A 22,112-nucleotide genomic window follows, 5' to 3' on the forward strand; every position below is an offset into this window, starting at 1 on the left:
TATATATATATATATAAAATAACCCAGAAGCAATCCATTTTCAATTATTTGTAGTAGTAGAAAACTGACATGTTGCCAATAATTAACTCCACTATAACTTGAACAATTAAAGCCAAAAATTTAAACTTTTTCACCATCAAATCTTTTACCAGAGATACCCATAAGTGACATCACTCAGAACCATAATGAGTGTAGGATGAATAAGACTTTGTTCCAAGGCCCTGAATTCCAAGAGAGTGTGTTTACTCTGGGTGGTAATCCCCATCCCTACCGTTATCCTCAAGGTACTGTGCCATATAGGGCAGCCTCCTTGTACTCCAGGCATCATGGTGTGACAGAAGGGGCACTGGACTTGGGGTCAGTAAGAACTGGGTTCAAATCTTGAATCAGACATGTATATTCTGTGTGACCCTGAACAAATTGATTAACCTATACCCCCACTTTCCTCATGTGTAAAATGAAGGGATTAAAGTCGATAGCTTCTAAATTCCCTTTAACAGGAAGCAGCAAGGTGGCTCAGTGGATTGAGAGTTAGGCTTGGAGAAGGAGTCCTGGGTTTAAATACGGCCTCATACACTTCCTAACTGTACGATTCTAGGTCAGTCACTTAACCCCTATTGCCTAGCCCTGACCACTCTTCTACCTTGGAACCAATACACAGTATAGATTCTAAATTGGAAGGTAAGGATTTTAAAAAATAAATAAAGTCCCTTTAATTCTAAAATTGTGCTCTATCACCAAGGCATCCCTCTCCTCAACGTGCCTTCCATCCTACCAACCACCCCAGGACACACAGGAGCCCCTTCTTCGGGGTGACTATCTCCCTTCTCGGCTGGTTTTGCCCTACGTGAAAAAAACATTCAGTTGCTGGCTGACGATTTGAGTTCTAATTCATCACTTGGGCTCAAGCAATTCTGTAGTGGCAGGATTAGCAAGAAGTGACCTAAAGAGAGACAAAGATGCTGAATAATTCACCAACTAGACAGTCAGCCCTCAGATAATCAGGAACCAACTGCCCTGTCCCCTTTGCCTCATCTTCTATGCAATCCCCTCCTGCTTTTACCCAATACTACAATCTTATAGCTGCTGGTGAACAGCTGGAAGAATAATAAAGAAAGAAAACAGAAAAATATGATCCTGTTTCATGTTTGGAAAATGTATTTGACGGGAGGACACAAAGAAAATGATAGTGTAAGGCTTCAACGATTTCTCGAGGAAATGTTTTCTAAATGATTTATTCCTTTCCTGAGACTTGGTCTATGAATTTATGCTCTCTTTCTTTTCCTTTCTGGACTGTGGATGAGCAATGGCTTTACTGACAAGCCAGTAAATTTCCCCCTACCCCCTACTCCATTGCTTCCTCTGGAAAAAAAAAAGACAATGAGGAGAAAACGCTGCAAACATCGAATCCAATATGCTGCCATCTCCCTCCCCCCTCTTCTCCAGAACATAAAGTCAAAGAGAGGCACAGAGCCTGCAGTGATACTTTCCAAGATGAGATTGGTCCTGTTTAAATTAAAATAAATGAATGCAACTTCCGTAGGCTGACTCACACACAAAGGCCCTGGAGGAAATCAACAGGGCTCATCTGCCTTCCCCAAATGGGAGCCTGAGCCCTTGGAGTAAACTTGGCCAAAGAAGACCCCAGGCTTTTGGATCCAGCTCTGTCACCTCAACCCAGATGGTCCACAAGCTTCCATGACCACCTCAGAGGCATGGAGGGCTGGGGGGATTGGGAGGAGATAGTCAGGGACTATTCCTGGAATGCTGGGAAAGTGGAAGATCAACCATAAGTAATGATGGAGCCAGTTCATCACCATCTAGACCATCTAGCATTTCTATAGTACCTACTGTGTGCCAGAAACTGTACTGAGAGCCTTACAAATACTATCTCGTTTGATCCTTGGGAGGCAGGCACTACTATTATCTGCATTTTACAGTTGAGGAAACAGGCAAATAGAGGTTAAATGACTTCTCCAAGGTTACCCAGTTAGTGAGTGTCTAAGGCTGGGTTTAAGCTTAGGTCTCTCCATAGTATCATCATTCCTTCATCTCATTCACTCAAGTGTTTCTTGATCTACTCCAGGCTCAGGGATGGACACACACAGAAACATGGACCTTGTGGGAAGGACTCAACAGACAGGCTTCTTAGGCTGCTGGCTCCCTTTGGGGGAATAGTTCATGTTCGTGCACTCTTTGGTCCAGCCAAACTCACCAACTTGCTACTCTCTGAACTGAGCGACTCTACTTTCTGTCTCTCTGCCTTGACCCAGGGTCTCCCCACTCCTAAGTTACACCCCCTCCTCACCTCTACTTGTAGAATCCTTAGCTTCCTTCAGGGCTCAGTTAAAGAGCCACCTCTTATTTAAATAAAAAGTTATTAAAATTTATTTTCTGACCCCAGTTGTTTGCGTTCACTCCTTCCATAATTTACCTTATATTTATTTATCTCTGTACATGCCGTACACATAACTGGTAGAATGTAAGCTTCTTTAAGGCAAGGACTGTTTTTTTGTTTCTGTATCTCTAACACCTCTAACAACTGTGGTACCCACTATATAATGGTGCATAATAAATTCTTGCTAAATCAAGTAAAATAATAGCAATAAAGAGAGCACATTTTCAGATCATTTTTCTATCACAAAGTCCTTGATGTGCATCACTTCAATTTAGTCTCATCACCACATTATAAGTTAAGTAATGCAAGAGTTATTATGCCCATTTTATAGATGAGAAAATCAAGGTTAAGAAAAGGAAAGGGATTATCCAAAGTCATGTAGCAAATAAATGGCAAATACAGGACTGGAAATTCACTGTTCTTTCTGTACCCCGTGTTCCTTCTCTTGAGGTTGCAGTCTAGCTGGGACTCTCAGGCTTGTACATCTAAAAGTTAAATAATTAGACAGGAAATATCATACAGCAGTCCGTGCCAAATGTCAGATGAGTGGGACAAACAATAAGTGCTTATGATTCCAAAGGACAGAGAGATTATTGAGGACCAAAGTAGTCAGGGGAAATGTATTTGATGGCCAGTTGCCAGTAAACATTCGTTTAACTTCCCTTCCCTCATGTCTCCCCCTCCCCAGTCTTCCTTGGAAGATCTCCTACCCACCCACCAAGACTCAACGACACATGATATAAAAATAAGCTTTAACAAATAGTTAGACTCTTTCCCTGTCTTTTATATATTCATATCCACCACCTCTCTATGTGATTCTCCAAATCCAGAATGCCTCAGCTTTAGACTAAGCCCAGTCTGTTTCCCCCGCCCCCCCCAAGGTTGCTTCATCCCTAGAGCCATCTTGGAATCTCTTGTTCCCTTCAAGTTACAGCCCAGTTGCTCTCCCCTCATTTCCCAATTCCCCCAACTGTAAATGTTCTCCCTTCTTTGAAAACACCCAGGTCTTCCCCTCTCCAAGTCTAGCATCCTATCCTCTGACTGTCAAAATAAAACCAATCTTCACATGCATTCTGCTGACGTGCTTGTTTTTTATCCCAAGTGCCAAGAGGCAGAGTAGTAAATGGCAGCTAAGGGACCCCATAGTACAAAAGAACACTGGACTTGGAGTCATTTGTTCCTATTTTCTTACAACCCCTGGCACAGTGCTAGGCACATATTAGGCATCTATTGAATTACATTATGGAACAAATGAGGAAGACCTAGGTTCAAATGTGACCTCAGATAATTACTAGATGAATGACCCTAGGCAGGTCCAACTTCTTTCTGCCTCAGTTTTCTTACCTTTTAAATGGGGATAATTATAATAGCCTCTACCTCCCAGGGTTGTTGTGAGGATAAAATGAGATAATATTTGTAATGTGTGTTGTAAACCTTGAAGCTCTAAGGTAATATTGGCTATTATTAGATGATTTCTAGGATCTTAGGGCCTCCCTTAAATAATCTGTACATCAAAACACTTGGAGAACCACTGTACTGGGGAAAACAACAGTCTAAATGTGCCATCAACTTTCCTAGTTTCCCCAAAAGGGCCTTTCTAATGTCATCACTTCCTGCTGAAATGCTCATACCCCAGCAAAAATGTTAAGATAACCTTATGGGGCCTCAGTCTTAGTTTCCTCATCTACAAAATAAAAGCACTGGACTAGAACAGGGGTGACCAGCTTTATTGTGTCATGAATCTTATTCTCAGTCTAATAAAGTTTATGGACCTCTTCTCAGAATAATGTGTTTAAAATACATAAAATAAAATACAAGGAACTACAAAGGGGACTGATTATATTGAAATAAAGATGTGTTTTTGTTTGGGGTTTTGCCAACTAAATTTACTCATCCCTAAAAAATCCATCCATGGAACCTCTAATCTAAATGATGTCTAAGGTCTCTTCCAGCTCTAACATTCTCTGATTCTATCTTGACTCTGTCCTTTTTGGTTTGGGGTCAGCTCTGACCTGAAATCATATTTCTGCTTTCATGCAGGTGCTTCTCCCAAATCCCCCCCATCCCCTCCCAGTAGGATGGTTAAATGATGACACTTATCAGTGAAGGCTATTCCACTATTGTTTTCTTTTACCAGCAGTCCAGCTCATTCCCTCAGTCCTTTCCCTCCACTGATCATGAACTGTCTAGCTAAATAAGGGAAAATCAATACACTGAAATAAGCTGTCCTTCTATAGATCACTCGAAATGGATTATTACAAAGATTTTCTGATGACTGGCACTTGGAGCCTGGAATGCCAATTCATCACAAATTCCATTGTCTCTCAAAAAGAATGAGTTTTAACTGTAATTTAATTCAATAGATGCCTAATATGTGCCTAGCACTGTGCCAGGGGTTGTAAGAAAATAGGAACAAATGACCTCTACCCTAAAGCAATTCCGAAATTGGAAAGGAAAATAGTATTACCAGAAATAATGCGTATCTTATATGATGCTTTCAATATATTATCTCATTTGATCCTCCCGACAATCTCAAAAAACAGATACTGAAAGTAATATTATTCCCATTGTACAGTTGAGGAAATTGAGTTTCAGTTTGTACTTGGCCAGAACCATACAGATTTTGATACGGGAATGGTGAGACTCCAGCTAAGGGCATCTAGTCCTAAGTCTAGTGTAGTTTTCACTAGAAGAATCATAGAGCTGAGAGAGACGTTTGGGGGTCTCTATTCCAATATCCAATACCCACCTATTTGAGGTTCCTTAAATTCATTGATTCATCTCCTACTTCTGCACCTTTGTATAGGGAACAATAAATTTAGGGAACAGGTGACATGGAAGAGATTAATTAATGGGAAAGAGATTGGAACTCTTCTTTACACTGAGTCAAAATAAATTTTTCCTGGAACTTTTACTCACTAGCTTTAGTTCTGTCTTCTGGGGCAATACAGAAACAGTATTTTCCTTTCTCCCATGAGACAACCTCAGCTATATTAGGATAGCTAGGATGCCCTCCCCAGCTTCTCTCCTCTGGCCTCAAAGTTCTAGGCAGACATTCTCTTCAACCAGTCCCTGAAGGATATGGTTATGAGTCAGACAAAGTAATATAACACAAAGCTGTACTATGATATAAATGGAAAACAAGTTCAATAAACAAAATCCAATCTGATCCACGCATCTATCAACCAAGCCTTTATTTATTATTTGTTAATTAGCAGCAACCATGTGCAAGGTACTTTACTAGGTGCTGGTGCTATAAAGACAGGGTAAGGAACAAGCATTTATTAAGCACTTACTGTGTGCCTGTCGCTATGCCAAGTGCTTCACAAATATGACCTCATTTGAGATCAAACAAACAAGATTCTCTGCTTTTGGGGCACTTACATCCAGCTAGGAAGTGTCCTGGCAAATTACCAGTCTCCTACTAAAGATACCTTCCATTGCTAGAAGAATGAAAACATTTGAGAAGCCAAAGACTCTTTTCCGCTACCCCCATGAGTCTGTTCCTCATCCACCACTTACAAAGATCAAGAAACAGTTGGTCCTTCCAAATCTCTGGCATTGCCTAAGAGAACAGCCCAGGCTCGCCAATACTGCTTCCTCCATTTCTCTTACCAAGCCCTTGAGTTACTTTGCAGCTAAGCTTTTCTTCTCCAGTAAAGGGGGCAGGGGGGGGGGGTTTTAGTTTTTTGGCGCATCTCTTTTAAAAGGTTCCATCTTACATGTATAACCCAGTGGAACTGCTTGTCAGCTTTGTGGGGGAGGGAAGAGAGGGGGAGAATCATGAATCATGGAACCATGGAAAAAATTTTCTAAATTAAAAAAAAAAGGAAAAATAAAATAAAAGGTTCCATCTCTCCCAAGAAAGAAGTGGAGGAGTTGGACAGATATGGATCAAAGCAGACTATCTTTCACATCAGTGTATTTATGGTTTTATTTGGGGGTTTAGGTTTTGCATGAGGGTGCTCTTGCAACCATGACCAAGATGGAAGTGTGTTTTGCATGATAATAAAAATGTTAAAAGGATAATAAAAAAATAAAAATGAAAAAGGACAAAAATAATAAAAGGTTCCATCTTGTCAGTTTAGATGTAAATGCCTAGTTATGAAAGTTTCCATCATGTGGGTTAGGAATAGGGACAGGATCTGTATTTTCCCTGGAATAGGAAACTCCCCAATGAAGAAATCTCTTCCACTAATGAACTATAAGAGACATGTCTAGAATATTGTTAGTATTGTTGTTCTTCACTCTTTTTAGTTGAACGTGACTCTTTGTTTTGGGGATTTTCTTGGCAAAGACACTGGAATGATTTGTTGTGTCCTTCTCCAGCTCATTTTACAGGTAAGGAAACTGAGGCAAATGTTAAGTGACTTGTCCAGGGTTACACAGCTAAGACATGTCTGAGGCCAGATTCGAAATGAGGAAGATGAAGTTTTCTTGACTCCAGGCTCAGCATTCTATCCACTACCCCACCTAGAACACTGATTAATGGTTAAATGATTGCCAGAGGCAGGGCCAGAGGTGGCTAGGTGGCATAGTGGATAGAGTGCTGAATGGGAGTCAGGACCTCAGACACTTACAAGCTGTGTGACCTTGGGCAAGTCACTTGACCTATGCATATCTCAGTTTTCTCAGCTGTAAAATGGGGATAATATTAGCACCTACCTCTCAGAATTGTCATAAAGATAAGATGAGAGGGGGCAGTTGGGTGGCTCAGTGGATTGAGAGCCAGGCTTAGAGACGGAAGGCCCTCGGTTCAAATCTGGCCTCAGACACTTCCTAGCTGTGTGACTCTGGGCAAATCACTTAACTCACATTGCCTAGCCCTTACCATTCTTCTGCCTTGGAGCCAATACACAGTATTGACTACAAGATGGAAAGTAAGGATTTAAAAAAAAAGAAAAGGTAAAATGAGATAACTGTAAAATGTTGCTTAATAAATATTCATTTCTTTCTTTAGCCAGCTAGTATCAAAGGTAGGTCTTGAATTCAGTTCTTCCTGGCTACAAGACCAGCCCTCTATCCATATAGCTTTTCTTCTATTGAATAAACTGTTTAAATAGCCAAAAGAACACTACATTTTGCTTAAGTCCTTTTTATCACACTAGAGAGTCCTAAGAGGGGAAGGAAGAGTAATATCGGGGAAATAATAGTGATGCAAACCACACACTAAGGGTTAGTAAAACTTTTTTTAAAAAATATAACCAATGGAACTGCTAGGTAGCTCAATGGGTAGACCACCAAGCCTGGAGTCAGGGGGGGACCTGGGTTCATATCAAAGCCAATACATAGTATTGACTACAAGATGGAAAGTAAGGGTTTAAAAAAAGAGAAAGAACATTATATACAGCAACAAAAATATTGTTTGAAGAATGACCACCTCCAAAAAAAGAACTGATAAACAGAAACATACAAGATTTAGTAATACATATGTGTGTGTGTATCTTTTTGTCAAATGATACCATCTCTAGTCCTGGGAAGGGAGGGAGGGAGGGAGAGAAGGATACCTGGGAATTTTAACAAATTAAGTAATTTAAATAAAGTACAAAAGGAGACCCAAAATGGGGCAGAAAAAAAGTATATATATATATATACATATATATATATATGATTTAAATAAGAGCAAGCACCATTTCCCAATAGATTGATGATTAAAGGATACAAACAAGTAGTTCTCAAAGGGACAAGTCCAACCTATCAATATCTGAATGGAAAAAATTACTATAAATCACTAAATAGAGAAATGAAAATTAAAGCAATACTTATCCCCCAAAGAGATTATAAAGAGAGGAAAACATCTCAATATGTATGAAACTATTTATAGCAGCTCTTTTTGTTGTAGCAAAGAACTCAAAATTATGGGGGTTCCCATTAAATTATGATATGTGAATGTTATGGAAGATTCACTGAAGAAATAGCAAAAGGGATTGTTTCAGAGAAATATGAGAAGACTTGTATGAAGTGATGCAAAATAAAATAACCAGAAAAATAATGTATGCAATAAAATAAACTAGTAAAGAAAAATAACTTTGAAAGACCTAAGAATTCTGATCCACGCCATGATCAATCATGTTTCCAGGAGGCTACTGATGAAGCATGGTACCTATCTCTTGACAAAGAGAGGATGGACTCAAGATGCAGCATGAGAATATATTTTTGAACATAGCAAGTATATATATTTGTTTTCCTTGACTGTGGTTATTGGTTACATTACAAGAGTTTTGTTTTTCTTTTTTCCACTGGGGAAAAAGGGGGGCTTAGAAAAGGGAATTAATGACAGTGCTGTTTACCAAAAGAGAAAGAAAAAAGGGATCAAAGCATTTTTTAAATGCACGGAAGAGAAGAAAAGGAAGTTCAGATGGAAGCAAAAGCAAGTGGGAGAACTTCGAAAGAAACATGTTGAATTTTTATAGCCTTTTTAAAAAGGAAGCTATAAAAAATATTGAGATTCATGGCTTTCTATATAATCCTCTTTTGCTGTTATACTTTGTATAGGGAAATATTACCTAATTATTTTGGTGTTAAGTTTAGACTTTTAAAAATTATGTTCAAGAATAACTAATAATAATAATAAAGAATATCTATCCCAAAAGTGACACTTTTGCTTCCAAGAACTGAATAGAGTCAGCTCTGCCTCTGGGGCAGATTCTCTAAGCTTAAGCACCAATGTATATTGTCTGAGGAAATTGTTTTAAACCCTTACTTTCTATCTTAGTAACAATTCTAAGTCAGAAGAGCAAGGGCTAGGCAAACAGGGTTAAGTGACTTGACCAGGGTCACATAGGCAGAAAGTCTCACTGAATTTATATGCTCAAAATGTCAGAGGTAGAAAGAGCTTAAGAGCCTCTATTCCAATTCTCTCATTTTACAGATGAAGAAGAAATAAGACCTAGAATAGTGAACTGACTAGAAAAATCACATAAGTGGCTACACAAGTTTGGTCACACCAAGTGACTTCCCATCACCTTCAGAATCTCATGCAAAGTTCCCTAGTTGCCATTCGAAGACCATCATAACCTAGCCCCCTCCTACCTTTCCAGTCCTCACACTTTACTGCCTACCACCTACTCTTTGATCCAGTGACATTGGCCTCCTGACTATTGTATGAACAAGGCACTACATCTCCCTTTCCTGAAAAGCTCTGCCCCATCCCCTCCCTACTGATTTCCCAGCTTTCTTTCAATCCCAGCTAAAATCTCGGCTTCTACAAGGAGTCTTTCCCAGCCAAATCTTATTTCTAGTACCTTCCCTCTTTTAGTTGTCTCCTATTTTTCCTGTTTTGGGCTTGTTTGTACATATTTGTTTGCTAATTGTCTCCCCATTAGACTGAGGGCAAAGACTCTCTTTTGCTCCTCTTTGTACCCACCAGACTTTAGTACAGTGCCTAGCACAAAGTAGGTACCTAATAAACATTTATTAACTACTGACGAACCAGAGTATACTTACGGATATAGCCATTCTGAGGGTCTCGGTCCTTTCTGAAGGTACAAAGTAATCCACTCTCATTCTGACCCAGAGGCCCCGGCTGGACAATCACTGAATACCAGCCGTGTTCTCCATATAATTCACTCCAGCTATGTACAGAAAAATAAGAAAATTATATTGCTTATCTGAACTTTCAACTTCATCCTATAAAGAGAGACTTACTGCTTCTACTTCTTCCCAAGCCGGCCCATTCCACTTTGTGATAGCTCTAATTATTAGGGAGAATTGAGTTTCAGAGTAACTTGCTCAAGACCACACAGCTAGCAAGTGGTAGGGCTAATACTTCAAGATTCAGGCTAATTCCAAATTCATTTCCTCATTTCTCCTGTCTAAATAATAGACCAAAAGTCCTATTTCTTTTCTCCTCTCACTTCATGCCCTGATCTTTCAGAAGTGGATGTTTCAAGAATGCTTCTTTTAGAAGCTTGGCTTTGTAACTTAGATGTTCCAAGGGGAGAAGGGGACAAAGACAACCAACACATTTTCTAACCAATACTGCTTGGATGGTGGTTGAAAGAGCAGTTGAACCAACAGAGCTGTAGCACTCCCTATAGAGGAGGGTATTGCTAACCACAGCCTCCCTACAAGATAATAATAAATAAATAGTTGAAGTTTAACAAGGACAGACATACTTAGCATGGAATTATTGAAATGAAATTCCAAGCAAGGATCAGCAAAAAAAAAAAATGCCTAAAGGATAGCAGGTCCAGTAGATAGCAGTAAGGTGGCCAGCCAGAGTTGTGTAGCATAGGAAGCACAAGGGTCTGAGGGACAGTCTATATTTGTGCCATGGTCACATATGTTTCCTGAATAGGTGTCCTATCAAACCATTAAGCTTCTTCATTCCTTTATTTCATATCCTTCTTTATTCTAAGATATTCTATTTTCACAATTTTATATAATAACCATTTTCAACATATGTTTTCTGAAATTATGAGATCCAAATTTTCTCCCTCTTTTCCCTTTACCCTCTCAGAAATGGTAAGCAATTTATTCTGGATTATATGTACATTATCATGCAAGACATACTTCCATATTGGTCATTGTTGTAAGAGACAATAATATTCTTAAATACACAATCTAGGTATTTTACCATGTCCATTCTGTATATGTAAAGGGCAAGAAAGTGACTTGCCCAAGGAACACCCAGGGTCTCAGAGCTAAGTCAAGGTATGGCACCTTGGTTTTCTAACTCTTAACACCAATATTCTCCACCTTCTGCAGCCTTCTCTAGCTGACTATTCTCTGAATGAGCCTGAAATTTGTTGTTATGGGCAAAGAAGTAAAGACTAATGAGAAAGAAAACAGAAGCCACCTCTAAGTTGCCTGAGTCATCAGAAAACAAGGAAAAACAGGAGGCAATTTATCCATTAGGTCTCCACTCTTTCCATTTGGGGAAACAGAATTTTGGTCTCTTAACTACCCTGAGGCCAAAATCAAATCAGTCCCACAAAAGCTGGGGGAGGAAATGGAGCTGCTGGAAATAAATGGGATCATTAGGAAAATGAAGCAAAGACAGGGACAGATTGAGTCCTGAAATCACCTTGGGCAATGAGTGCTAGCCAAGCCCCGCTGCTTCAAGAGTGAACTTTCAATCCTGCTCCTTTCTGAATCACACTCTCTGCAGTGACTTTCCCAAAACATCTCCTCTCTCTCAAACTCCCAACATTCTCCCTCACCTCTGACTTTACTGAGAAAATTCAAGGACAATCCATTGTGAGTCCCTTCAACTCTCCCTACTCTTGACCTAAAAATCCATCTACATCTACATTCAGCCTTTCCTCCTTTGTTTTAGTCTTGGACCAGGGAAGGCCTTTCTCCTTGCTAAAACTTCTGCCCCCTTCTCTTATGTTCTCAATGTGATCCCCACCATCTTCTCTGGAAGTTCATTTCATTCATCATTCTCTCTTTCACTTCACTTCAATAAATATTTATTAGTTAGGTTTTGGAGAAAGAAATAGCAAACCATTCTAGTATTTCTGCCAAGAAAACCTCATGGACAGTATGGTCCACAGAGTCATAAAGAGTTGGACAGAACTGAACAACAATTAGGTACTTATAGATACAAGACACTATGCTAGGCACTGAGGATACAAAGACAAAACAAAAAAAATCCATGCCCTCAGAAAGCTTACATTCTATTGGGGAAAAGAGAAATGGAGAAACCCAAGAAATTTGAGAAGGAAGAGAGCATTTATAACAGAGGACTCAGGAAATGCTTCTGAGAGGAAGTAGCACCTGGGCTGAGCCTTAAAGGAAGATGTTAACCTTATATGAATCCAATTCATCAACAAGTTTTATTACATCTCATTCTATGTAAGGAATAATGCTGGTGGTTTCTAAAGCTCTTTTCAGCTCTAGAACTGTGGGATCTTCCAAATCTACCTCTTTCCCTACCATAGACTGAGCTCTAAAAACAACTCTAAACTTAAAGTAGTTCTAACCCAGAACCTCACCTAAAACTACCCTCCTCATGAGTGCTCATTTCTAGACTAAGTTTTTAAAAAATACTTCCATTTTTTTATCAAAAAGTATTTCTTTTCTTTCCTTTCTACCTCCCAACCTCATTGGAAAACGGAGAAACACAAAAGTCTTGTAACAAGTCTACATAGACCACCAAAACAAATTCATGCACTGACCATGGCTAAAAAAAATGTATGTCTCATTCCACATCTTGAATTCATCACCTTTTTGTGGGTCATTTCCCTGAAGTCAAGGAATCTCTGAATTCTAGAGGTTTTTTCCAGGGAATGCAACCTGTTGGGGTGAAGGAGACCCAGCAGACAGAGAAAGTAGAAAGGCAATTCTGGGAGCATGGCAAGCTTACAAAATACCTTGAAAGAGCCTCCTCACTCCTGCAGGTGATATTGGAGGTCCCTAAGGAACAAGATGACATTTCAAGAATATCTAAGAAAGGGGGCAGCTGGGTAGCTCAGTGGATTGAGCGCCAGACTTAGAGACAGGAGGTCCTAGGTTCAAATCTGGTCTCATACACTTCCTAGCTGTGTGAACCTGGTTAAATCACTTAACCCCCATTGCCTAACACTTATTGCTCAATGCTCTTCTGCCTTAGAACCAATGCATAGTAATTGATTCTAAGAGGGAAGGTAAGGGTTTAAAAAAATGAAATGATAAGCAGGATGATTTCAGAAAAAGCTGGAAAGACAGCTATGTCTTTCCTGCATGAGGATGATGCAAGACCTACATAAACTGATGCAAAGTGAAATAAGCAGAACCAGGATAAAACTGTACACAGTGACGGCAATATTATATGATGATCAACAGACTTAGCTAATCTCAGCAATACAATGATCTAGGACAATCCTGAAGGATTTATGACAAAGAAGGCTATCCACCTCCAGAAAAAGAATTGTTGGAGTCAGAATACAGATCAAAGTGTAGAATTGTTCACTTTATTTATGTTTTTATTTTGGGATTTTGGTTTTATATGATTATTCTTTTACAACAATGACCAATAATACAAATATGTTTTGCATGATAATCCATGTATAACCCAGATCAAATATCTTACCATCTCCAGGAGGATTGAGGAAAGGAAGGGAGGGAGACAATTTGAATCTTATAATTTCAGAAAATGTACATTGAAAATTATCACATATAATTGGGAAAATAAAATATCTTTTTTTAAAATGAAGGTTAAACTTAAAAAAAAAAAAGAAGCCACTAGATAGGAAAAGAATGAAGATTAGACAGAGAAACCATACATAGAGATCAAATCAGAGAGAAATCATTATCCTTAATCTGTCCACAACCCCTGCCTCCTTCCTCTACTATCCACAAACACATTCATGCCTCCTCTTTAAAAAAAAAATCCTCCTGCTCTCTAACTAGCTTATCATCCTATATATCTCTCCCCTCCCTTTCAGCTAAACTTCTAGAAAATACTATCTAAGAGACATTTTACAGTTTGCCAAAGTATGTAAACAGGAAATTTTCCAAGGAAACTAAGCTTTCAAAGAGTCATATTAAAAATGCTAAAAATTACTGATAGAGAATTGCAAATTAAAGAAATAGATTCTACTTCACAGCCATCAGATTGGCAAACATGACCCAAAAGGAAAATGGCAAATGTTGGTGGGTGTGTAGGAAAAGAGACATATTAATGCACAAAACTGTTGGAATTTTGAAGTAATTCTGCCATTCTGGAAAACTTTTTGGAACTGTATCCTAAAAGTCACTAAGCATCGTACCCATTGATATCACTATTAAGCCTTTACACCAAAGAGATTAAGAAAAAGGAAAATGACTTGTGTATAAAAAAAAAAAAAATTAGGGGAAGCTGGGTAGCTCAGTGGATTGAGAGCCAGGCCTAGAGATGGGAGGTCCTAGGTTCAAATCTGGCCTCAGATACTTCCCAGCTGTGTGACCCTGGGCAAGTCACTTGACCCCCATTGCCCACCCTTACCACTCTTCCACCTATGAGCCAATACACAGAAGTAAAGGGTTTGAAAAAAAAATTTATAGAAGTTCTTTTTGTAGTCACAAAGAACTAGCAAGTAAAGGGGAACCCCTCAAATGGAGAATGTCTAAACAAATTATGGTACAGGATTGTAATGGATATTATTGCAGTATAAGAAATTATAAGAGTTGGGTTCAGAGAAACCTGGGGAGACTTTTATGAAATAAGTGATTCAGAGTGAAGTAAACAGAAGCAAGAAAACAAATTCATATTGTGACAACATTGTAAAAACAAATAACTTTAAAAGCCACAAAAACATTATTCATTGCAATGACCAACCACAATTCCAGGGGCATACTACCCACCATATTGACAGAGACAGAACAGACTCAAGGTAAACATAGAGAGATGCATTTCTGAATACAAACAATGTGGAATTTATTTTGTTTGTCTATACATTATTTGTGAAAATTATTTTGTTCTTTTTTTCCACTGCGGGGAAACAATATGGAAGGAAAAGATGAATGCTCATTGACTGAAAAAAAAATTTTGAGTATGTCTATATTTAGGGTTTTTACTTCCTCTCCTCAAATCTCCCCACTTTAATCCATTCTGGAAACACAAGTACCAAAGTGATTTCTTTTAGCAGGTCTGACTATCTGACAATGTCACTCACCTACTTGATAAACAGTGGCTCCTCTCTCTTTTACCTCCTTTGTTTGACATTCAAGACAAGTTGGGTTACTCCAAACTTTCCAAACCCTTCTTAAATTTTACTCTTCTTTATTGCAGTCATACTTACCTCCTTGCTATTCTCCCGTCTCTTCTCCTTTGAACTGCCTGGAATGACACTCCCCAAGCCTAGAATGCTCTCTCTCCTTACCTCTTTCTCTGAAAATCCCTAATTACCATCAAGACTCCGCTCAAATGGCACCATTTGTAGAAGGCAGGGTCTCTGCCTTTTCTTTATATCACCAGAGCTTAGGACAATGCCTAACATAAAGTTTCTGTCATAGTTTAGTCATTTCAGTCACGTCTAACTGTGTGACCACATTTGGAGTTTTCTTGGCAAAGATATCAGAGTGATTGGTCATGTCCTTTTCCAGCTATGAGGAAACTAAGGAAAACAGGGTTAAGTGACTTTACCAGGGTCACATAGCTAGTGTCCCAGGCCAATTTGAATTCAGAAAGATGAGTCTTCCTAACTCCATGTCTAGTACTCTATCCACTGCATCATCTAAGTTATCCCTGGCATATAGCAAGCACTCATAAATGCTTGCTGACTGTCTAGTAAATAGTAAGCATTTAATAAATGTTCATTGATTTAAGACTCTCCAGACTCTGAGACCACAAACTATTTTTCAAGTCATAGGTCACATTATTCCCCTTCCTACACTAAGCTTTCTAATCTATGACACTAACCAACCATCCTTGGCTTGACATTCCATCTCCAGCTTCCATTCATTCACATGAGTCAACCTCTATGCCTAGACTTCCCTCATTCCTGAACTGTCTCTCATCATCTTTATCTTCACCCAAGGCTCAGATCAGGTGCTAGCTATCTGGGCCATGATTCTTCTCTGATTCCCAGTTCCACTCTCATTGCCCCCCATGCTCACAATAGATATACCAGGTATTCATGCTGGCATGTTAAATGCTTAAATGACACCTTAAATGACTTCATATTTATTAATCTATGGACATGTTGCATCCCCCAAGTAGAATGTAAGTTTCTTGAAGACGAAGATTGTACTGTTGTTGTCTTTGCCCTCTAGAACAGCACGATGCTTTTTGGACGTGGTTTGTTTGGGGCTTGGGGGGATGAGAGAATGAGGGAAGAAGAAGGTCAATGATCTGGATTTGGTTCTCATCAGTGCAGGGAACTTCCTTGAGGAAAATCCCACCAATGCAGATCAGTAGGTCATTTATCATTTATAATATTAGAAAAGGGGTTCTTCACCTTCTAGTAATCTGATAGAGCCTGCCGAACCCTTCTCAAAATCATGTTTTTAAATGCATAAAATATAAAACATATAATTACAAAGGAAACCAATTATATTGAAACAGTTATCCAAAGATTTTTTAAAAATAAATTCATCAGTCCCAGATTAAGAATCTCTGTCTTAGAGAGTCACCAGAGACATTGAGAGATTAGATAACTTGCCTATAGTCCCATAGCCAGTAGATAGTAAAATTGGGCTTTCAACCCAGATCTTCTTACCTCCAAGGCCAACCCTCTACCCACTGTACCATGCTGTTTCAATGCCTTGTATACAATAGGAACTCAGTAAGTATTTGATGGATTAAATTGAGACCAAGAGGACCCAACTGAATGAATGGGAGTGTTTTATATGAGATCCGTGCTTTGGATATAGCTTAGGTTAGAATTCCTTTGAGGCTCCTTCCACCTCTGGGATTCTGTGTTTCTCTTTGGTGACTCTGCTGGGAAAAACTATTTCTTAGAATGACATCTATTGACCTAGCTTTAATTTCAGATTTATTAAGCTTGGGAAGGGGCCAGTCTCAGATACATAGGCAAAAATCAATTCTTGTTTGGTTTAATATGTTTGTTAACCTGGTTGTCAGAAGTGAGTCGATTTTAAGAACGTGCCAATTGCTTGGTTAACTGATCAAGTACAAAATGTCAGCATTTGGCCAACAAAGAGTTGTGGTTTATTCCCTCTGATTTAAGACTCCAGGATACCATAGAATAAGCCCAAATAATTCTGCAGCCAGATTCACTGATTAAAAGAAAGTGATTCATTCTTTCAGCTATTGAGACATAGGCTGGAAGCCCCCACATCCAAGAAAGACTGCTAAAAAGGGGGCACTACAGAATGACAGCAGAGCAGGTGGTAGGGGTGGGAGAGAAAGAGAGAAACTAAACCTTTCCCTTTTTCAATGACCTAAATACTAAACAGAGAAAATATCCAGCCATCTCCACCCACACTCTAACATTAGAGAATAAGGCCAGATGTAAGAGAATAGAAGGATATAAGCAGAATTGGTTGAAAAAGTAGAATAAGTCTAGAGAAGATAGAAAGGAGCCATGATTATTCTTCAGTCCTACAAGATAAACAAATTATACCTTGGAAATAGAACCATGGGTAGAACAGGCAGACTAAGGCTAATTCCAAATAAACAGGACCCATTTGTTAAAGGTTAGGGATAAGTCAAGAATTAAGGTGATAAACTACCCTCATAGAGTAGTGTAACCTCAGAGTATCAAGTCTTTCTACCTACCTCAAAAGCCTTCTTTGAAAACAGAACCCAAGTTTTTTATTTCCTTACACACAATTATGACACCAGCTTGCATTCTACGATGCTTATGCCTGTAGAGCCTGGTGACCAATTCCCCCCAATATTCTCCTCCAAAACAAGCCTTCATCATTACAGGTTCAGAGTTTCAGCCTTACTTACTCCCCAAGCCCTGACCTAGGCCTGGATAAAACCTAGTTAGGGAGCTCAGGAAGCTATCTTGATGTTTCTATTTGCTAGCTTGACTTTCCTTTTTCAGTTACTGGCATGAAAATGGCAGCATGGTAACCATCCACTCAGTCACCCATACTTTTTACTTCATTGTTTTCTTTGTCGCTTCCTTCTAACTTCGGATCCCATATCCAAGGAGTTACTGAGTCCAGGCAATCGTATTTATACAATCTTTCTTGACTCCATCCCTTGTTGCCAATATTTTAATTGTTCAGGCACCTGATAGATCCCTACCTTCACCTGCCTACTTTTAATTCATTCTTGGCATCCTTGCCAGATTTATCTCCCTTATGCGAAGATCACATTACTTTCTTCTGTTGCCTAAAACTCTTTCAAAAATGGACCTTGAAGTATGGGTAGCATTTCAATAGGCAGAGAAGAAAGAAAGAACATTCCAAGTTTTAAATAATGGCTTAAACAGAGGCAACTAGGTGGTTCGGTGGATTGAGAGTCAAGCCCAGAGATGGAAGGTCCTGGATTCAAATTTGACTTCACACACTTCCTACCTGTGTGACCCTAGGTAAGTCACTTAACCCCCATTGCCTAGCCCTTACCACTCTTCTGCCTTAGAACCAATATACAATACTGCTTCTAGACAGAAAGTAAGGGTTTTTTAAATAGCTTAAACAAAGACAACAGTAGCATAAAACTACAGAGCAAGTTCAGGAGAGAAATAAGGAAATTAATATTTATTATCATCTACTATGTTCCAGGCACTATGCAAAGCCCTTTACAAATATCATCTCATTTGATGCTCACTACAACCCTGAAAGGTAGGTGTTATCATTCTCCCCACTTTGCAGTTGAAGAAATTAAAGCAGAGCTTAAATGACTTTCCTGAGGTCTCACAGCTAGGAAGTATCCAAGGCCATATTGGAATTCAAATTTTCCTGACTCCAGCACCAACAGGCTTAACTACCCAACTCCTTATTTACTTCTACTTGCTCCTCAGTGAACAGCTAGTAATCTTGTATGGACAGAAGAGTAGGATACGTGGAAAGGAGTACCGGAAAACACAACTTGATCATGGAGGGTCCTAAATGTCAATCTAATTAGTTTGGACTTCTGAAGGCAATGGGAAGCTGTTTTAATATTCTGAGTGGTGAAATAATACTAAGAGCTTTTCTCTAAGAAGCACAGACTGGCAGTTGAAAATAAGATGTATTTAAGGGGATAAAGAGTAGAAACCAGTGAGAAAGCTCCTACAGTACTATCCAGATAAGAGGCAAGAAAAGTAAAGAATATGGTGGTGGTAGCCGGCATTAAAGAAAAGGGATGGATCCACTATGGGTCTTCATATGTCAACCATGTGGACATAGGAGAGTGAGTGGAAACAAAGAACCTGAGATGACTCCCAAAATCTGGAGCTTAGGAAAACAAGATCAGCAGCAGCCAAAAAATAAATAAATGAATGAATGAATGAATGAATGAATGAATGAATGAATAAATAAATAAAGGATAAAATTGAGTTGGTCATTTCTATAAGAGGAAGTTGGGGAGTCTAGATCCTCTCTATCTCTAAATCTATGTTCCTCTAAATCTAATTCCTATGTTTTTGCCAATGAGGAAATGGAATTCAATAACTTTTTAGTGACTTGCACAGCTAGCCAACTTCTGAGTCTAAATTTGAACCCATAATTCTTCATGATATAGGTGATCCTTTAGTTTCTTACCCCTTCTGAGGGAAAAATATAAAGAAATGAGCTGATATTGAAACCTAAGGATCTTAGTTTAGGTTCAGGTTTAGAGGAGACAAAAAAAATTAAGGCAAAGAAAGAGTAGTTATATATTATTATGAGATAAATGGTGATAAATTCTGGAAATGTCATCTCTAGAGAACTTCTCAAATAAGGACTCTTCTGCCAGGAACTGTTTGATTGTAGTCCTGTCCAGAATCAGAGGAAGGGACAAGATGACCTCAAAAGTCCCTCTGACCCACAGAATTCTTTTGAGTCTCTGTCTGTCTCACTCTAGGTCATGTTAGCTAGTCATTTATAGAGCTAGGATTAGAAGCCAGATTAATTAATAAATCGCTTTCATTCTGATTACTGTAAATGATCATAATGGATAGAATTCCTGGAACTTTTCCCTGAATTTCCTCTCCATTTAAAATTTTCAATTAAGAAAATGGCTGAGGCAGTTTTCTGGTGAGCTCCCCAAAGTATAGTCAAAGGCTTTTCATCTTCCCCAAAGAATCTGGCTTGCTTTAAATAAGAGCCTCAACCAAGGACCTCACCCTAAAGGGAGTCAAGCAAGATACTTGGAGCGAGAGGGAAACACAGCTGTTAGATCAGCTTAGCAAACGACCAAAGATGAGCCAAGAGAGGAGAGGAGTCAAGTGCTGGAATACCCAAAGGTCTTTCCCATAACTGCGGAGCAACAAAAGATAATTCCTGAGGAGCTAGCAAAGTTGGAAAGAAAATCCTGAGTGGGGTAAATTGAAAGTTCAGTCCTGGCTGCCAGGGAAGCAGCTGAAGTCCTAAGTGAACACTTCCTAATTGCATTTACAAGACAACACCACAAATGTGTAATCAAATCTCACTAAGGAACTTGACCTTCTCAATGGCTCTTGTGTATACAGGGCAGAGGGATTACAGCAGTCAGGGAGAATCAGAACCAGAGAGGAAGGGTGTTCTTCACCAGCCCCAGGGAACAAAAACCTCTGGAAATTCATGAAGCCTGAGAAAGTTCCATGTAATAGGTGTGGGGTCTCCATAGCCCTGTCACCAGCTTCATTATTTGTAGCTCAGTTAATCAACCAGCAAGGCAATTTTGGATGCTAGGAATCATAAAAAGGAAGCACACACCTAACAGTAACAGCAACATCTAGGTTTCAGGGTCCACTGGATACAAGGGAAGAGCAACAATAGCATAAGCTTCATCCATCAACCAGCATTTATTAAACACTAACTTTGTGCCAGGCACTGGGGATTCAAAAAGAGGCAAAAGACAGTCCCTGTCCTCAAGGAGCCCAGAATCTAATGAATATAATACAATATAAAACCCTTCCTGAGTTGAAGAACTGTTCCTTAAGTTTTACCAGGGATGGAGAGGTATGAAGTCTCTCCATCGCAAATAGTTATCATGCACAACATTATCACAGAATCTCAGAGCTGGAAGAAGTCAGAGATTCCAGTGCAATAAGGCAAATTTTACCCTATGGCTCACTATAAATCTCATTGGGATGAATCCCATGACTAGAATTTGGCTCTAGAAGGGTAAACCTTGTTTAAAAGGAATAGGAGAGGGAGCAGCTGGTTGGCTCACTGGAATGGGAGCCATGCCTGGAGATGGGAGGTTCAAATCTAGCCTCAGATATTTCCTAGCTATGTGACCCTGGGCAAGTCACTTAACCCCTGTTGCCAAGCCCTTATCACTCTTCTGCCTTGGAACCAATATACGGTATAGATTCTAAGATGGAAGGTAAGGGTTTTAAAAACAAAAAGGAATAGGAGAGAGAAAAAATAAGGAGAAAGTATATCATGGAATATTGTTTATTCACATGAGGAAATTAAGAACCAGAGAAATAAAGAGAGCATCTGGGTGGATAGCAACAGAAACAGAATAATATCGTCATAAGAATTTACTACAGACCACCCAAGCAGAAAGAGGAAATAGATGAGGAATTTGAGAAAGAGATTACAAATCCAGTACTGAGGCTGGATAGGGAGTTTTCTATCTCCTTTTTTCCCTCTCTCTTCCTTCTTTATTGCCTATCCCTCCTCTCTATCTCTATCTCTCTGCACCTCTGATACTCACCTCCCCTTTCACAATTCCTCCTCTTCTCTCTTCCCCTTCTTTCTCCTTATTCTCTTTCCCCACTCTATTTCTCTACAATAGACAACTAAAGGGATCATTCCCCATTCCCCAATCTTCTCTTTCTCAGACTAAACATCCCAGATGCTTCAACTAATTCTATTATGATTTTTTTCCTTTTATGATCTTGAGGCTATTTGCCATCTTCTTCTCTTGATACTTCTAACTTATTAACAATCTTCCTAGGACATGATGTCCAGGATGGGACACAATACTTCATATAGTATCTGCCTAGGACACAGCATATTAGGATATCACATACCTTATTCTGAACACTCTATGCCTTTCTTTAAAAAAAAAAACCCTTAGCTTTTGACTTAGAATCAATGCTGTGTATTGGTTCCAAGGCAGAAAAATGGTAAGGGTTAGGTAATGAGGGTTAAGTGACTTGTCCAGGGTCACACAACTAGAACGTGTCCACTGAACTACCTAGCTGCTCCCTACAGACCTTCCTTAATGCAGCCTAAGATCATGTTTTTCTTCTTGGAAAACATGTTGCACTTT

General features: G+C 39.2%; 1 protein-coding gene across 1 annotated transcript in view; it reads right to left on the reverse strand.

The window, feature by feature from the left end:
- The window catches only part of LOC123234328 (heparan-alpha-glucosaminide N-acetyltransferase-like), a 370,163-nt gene that overhangs the window by 332,154 nt on the left and 15,897 nt on the right, over positions 1-22,112 (reverse strand). The window contains exon 3 of the mRNA XM_044660239.1: positions 9,845-9,972. Within this exon, the coding sequence (XP_044516174.1) occupies positions 9,845-9,972 (128 nt within the window). The remainder of the gene's footprint in view (positions 1-9,844; positions 9,973-22,112) is intronic.

The sequence above is a fragment of the Gracilinanus agilis genome, chromosome 2 (assembly GCF_016433145.1).
Source record: "Gracilinanus agilis isolate LMUSP501 chromosome 2, AgileGrace, whole genome shotgun sequence".
Lineage (NCBI taxonomy): Eukaryota > Metazoa > Chordata > Mammalia > Didelphimorphia > Didelphidae > Gracilinanus > Gracilinanus agilis.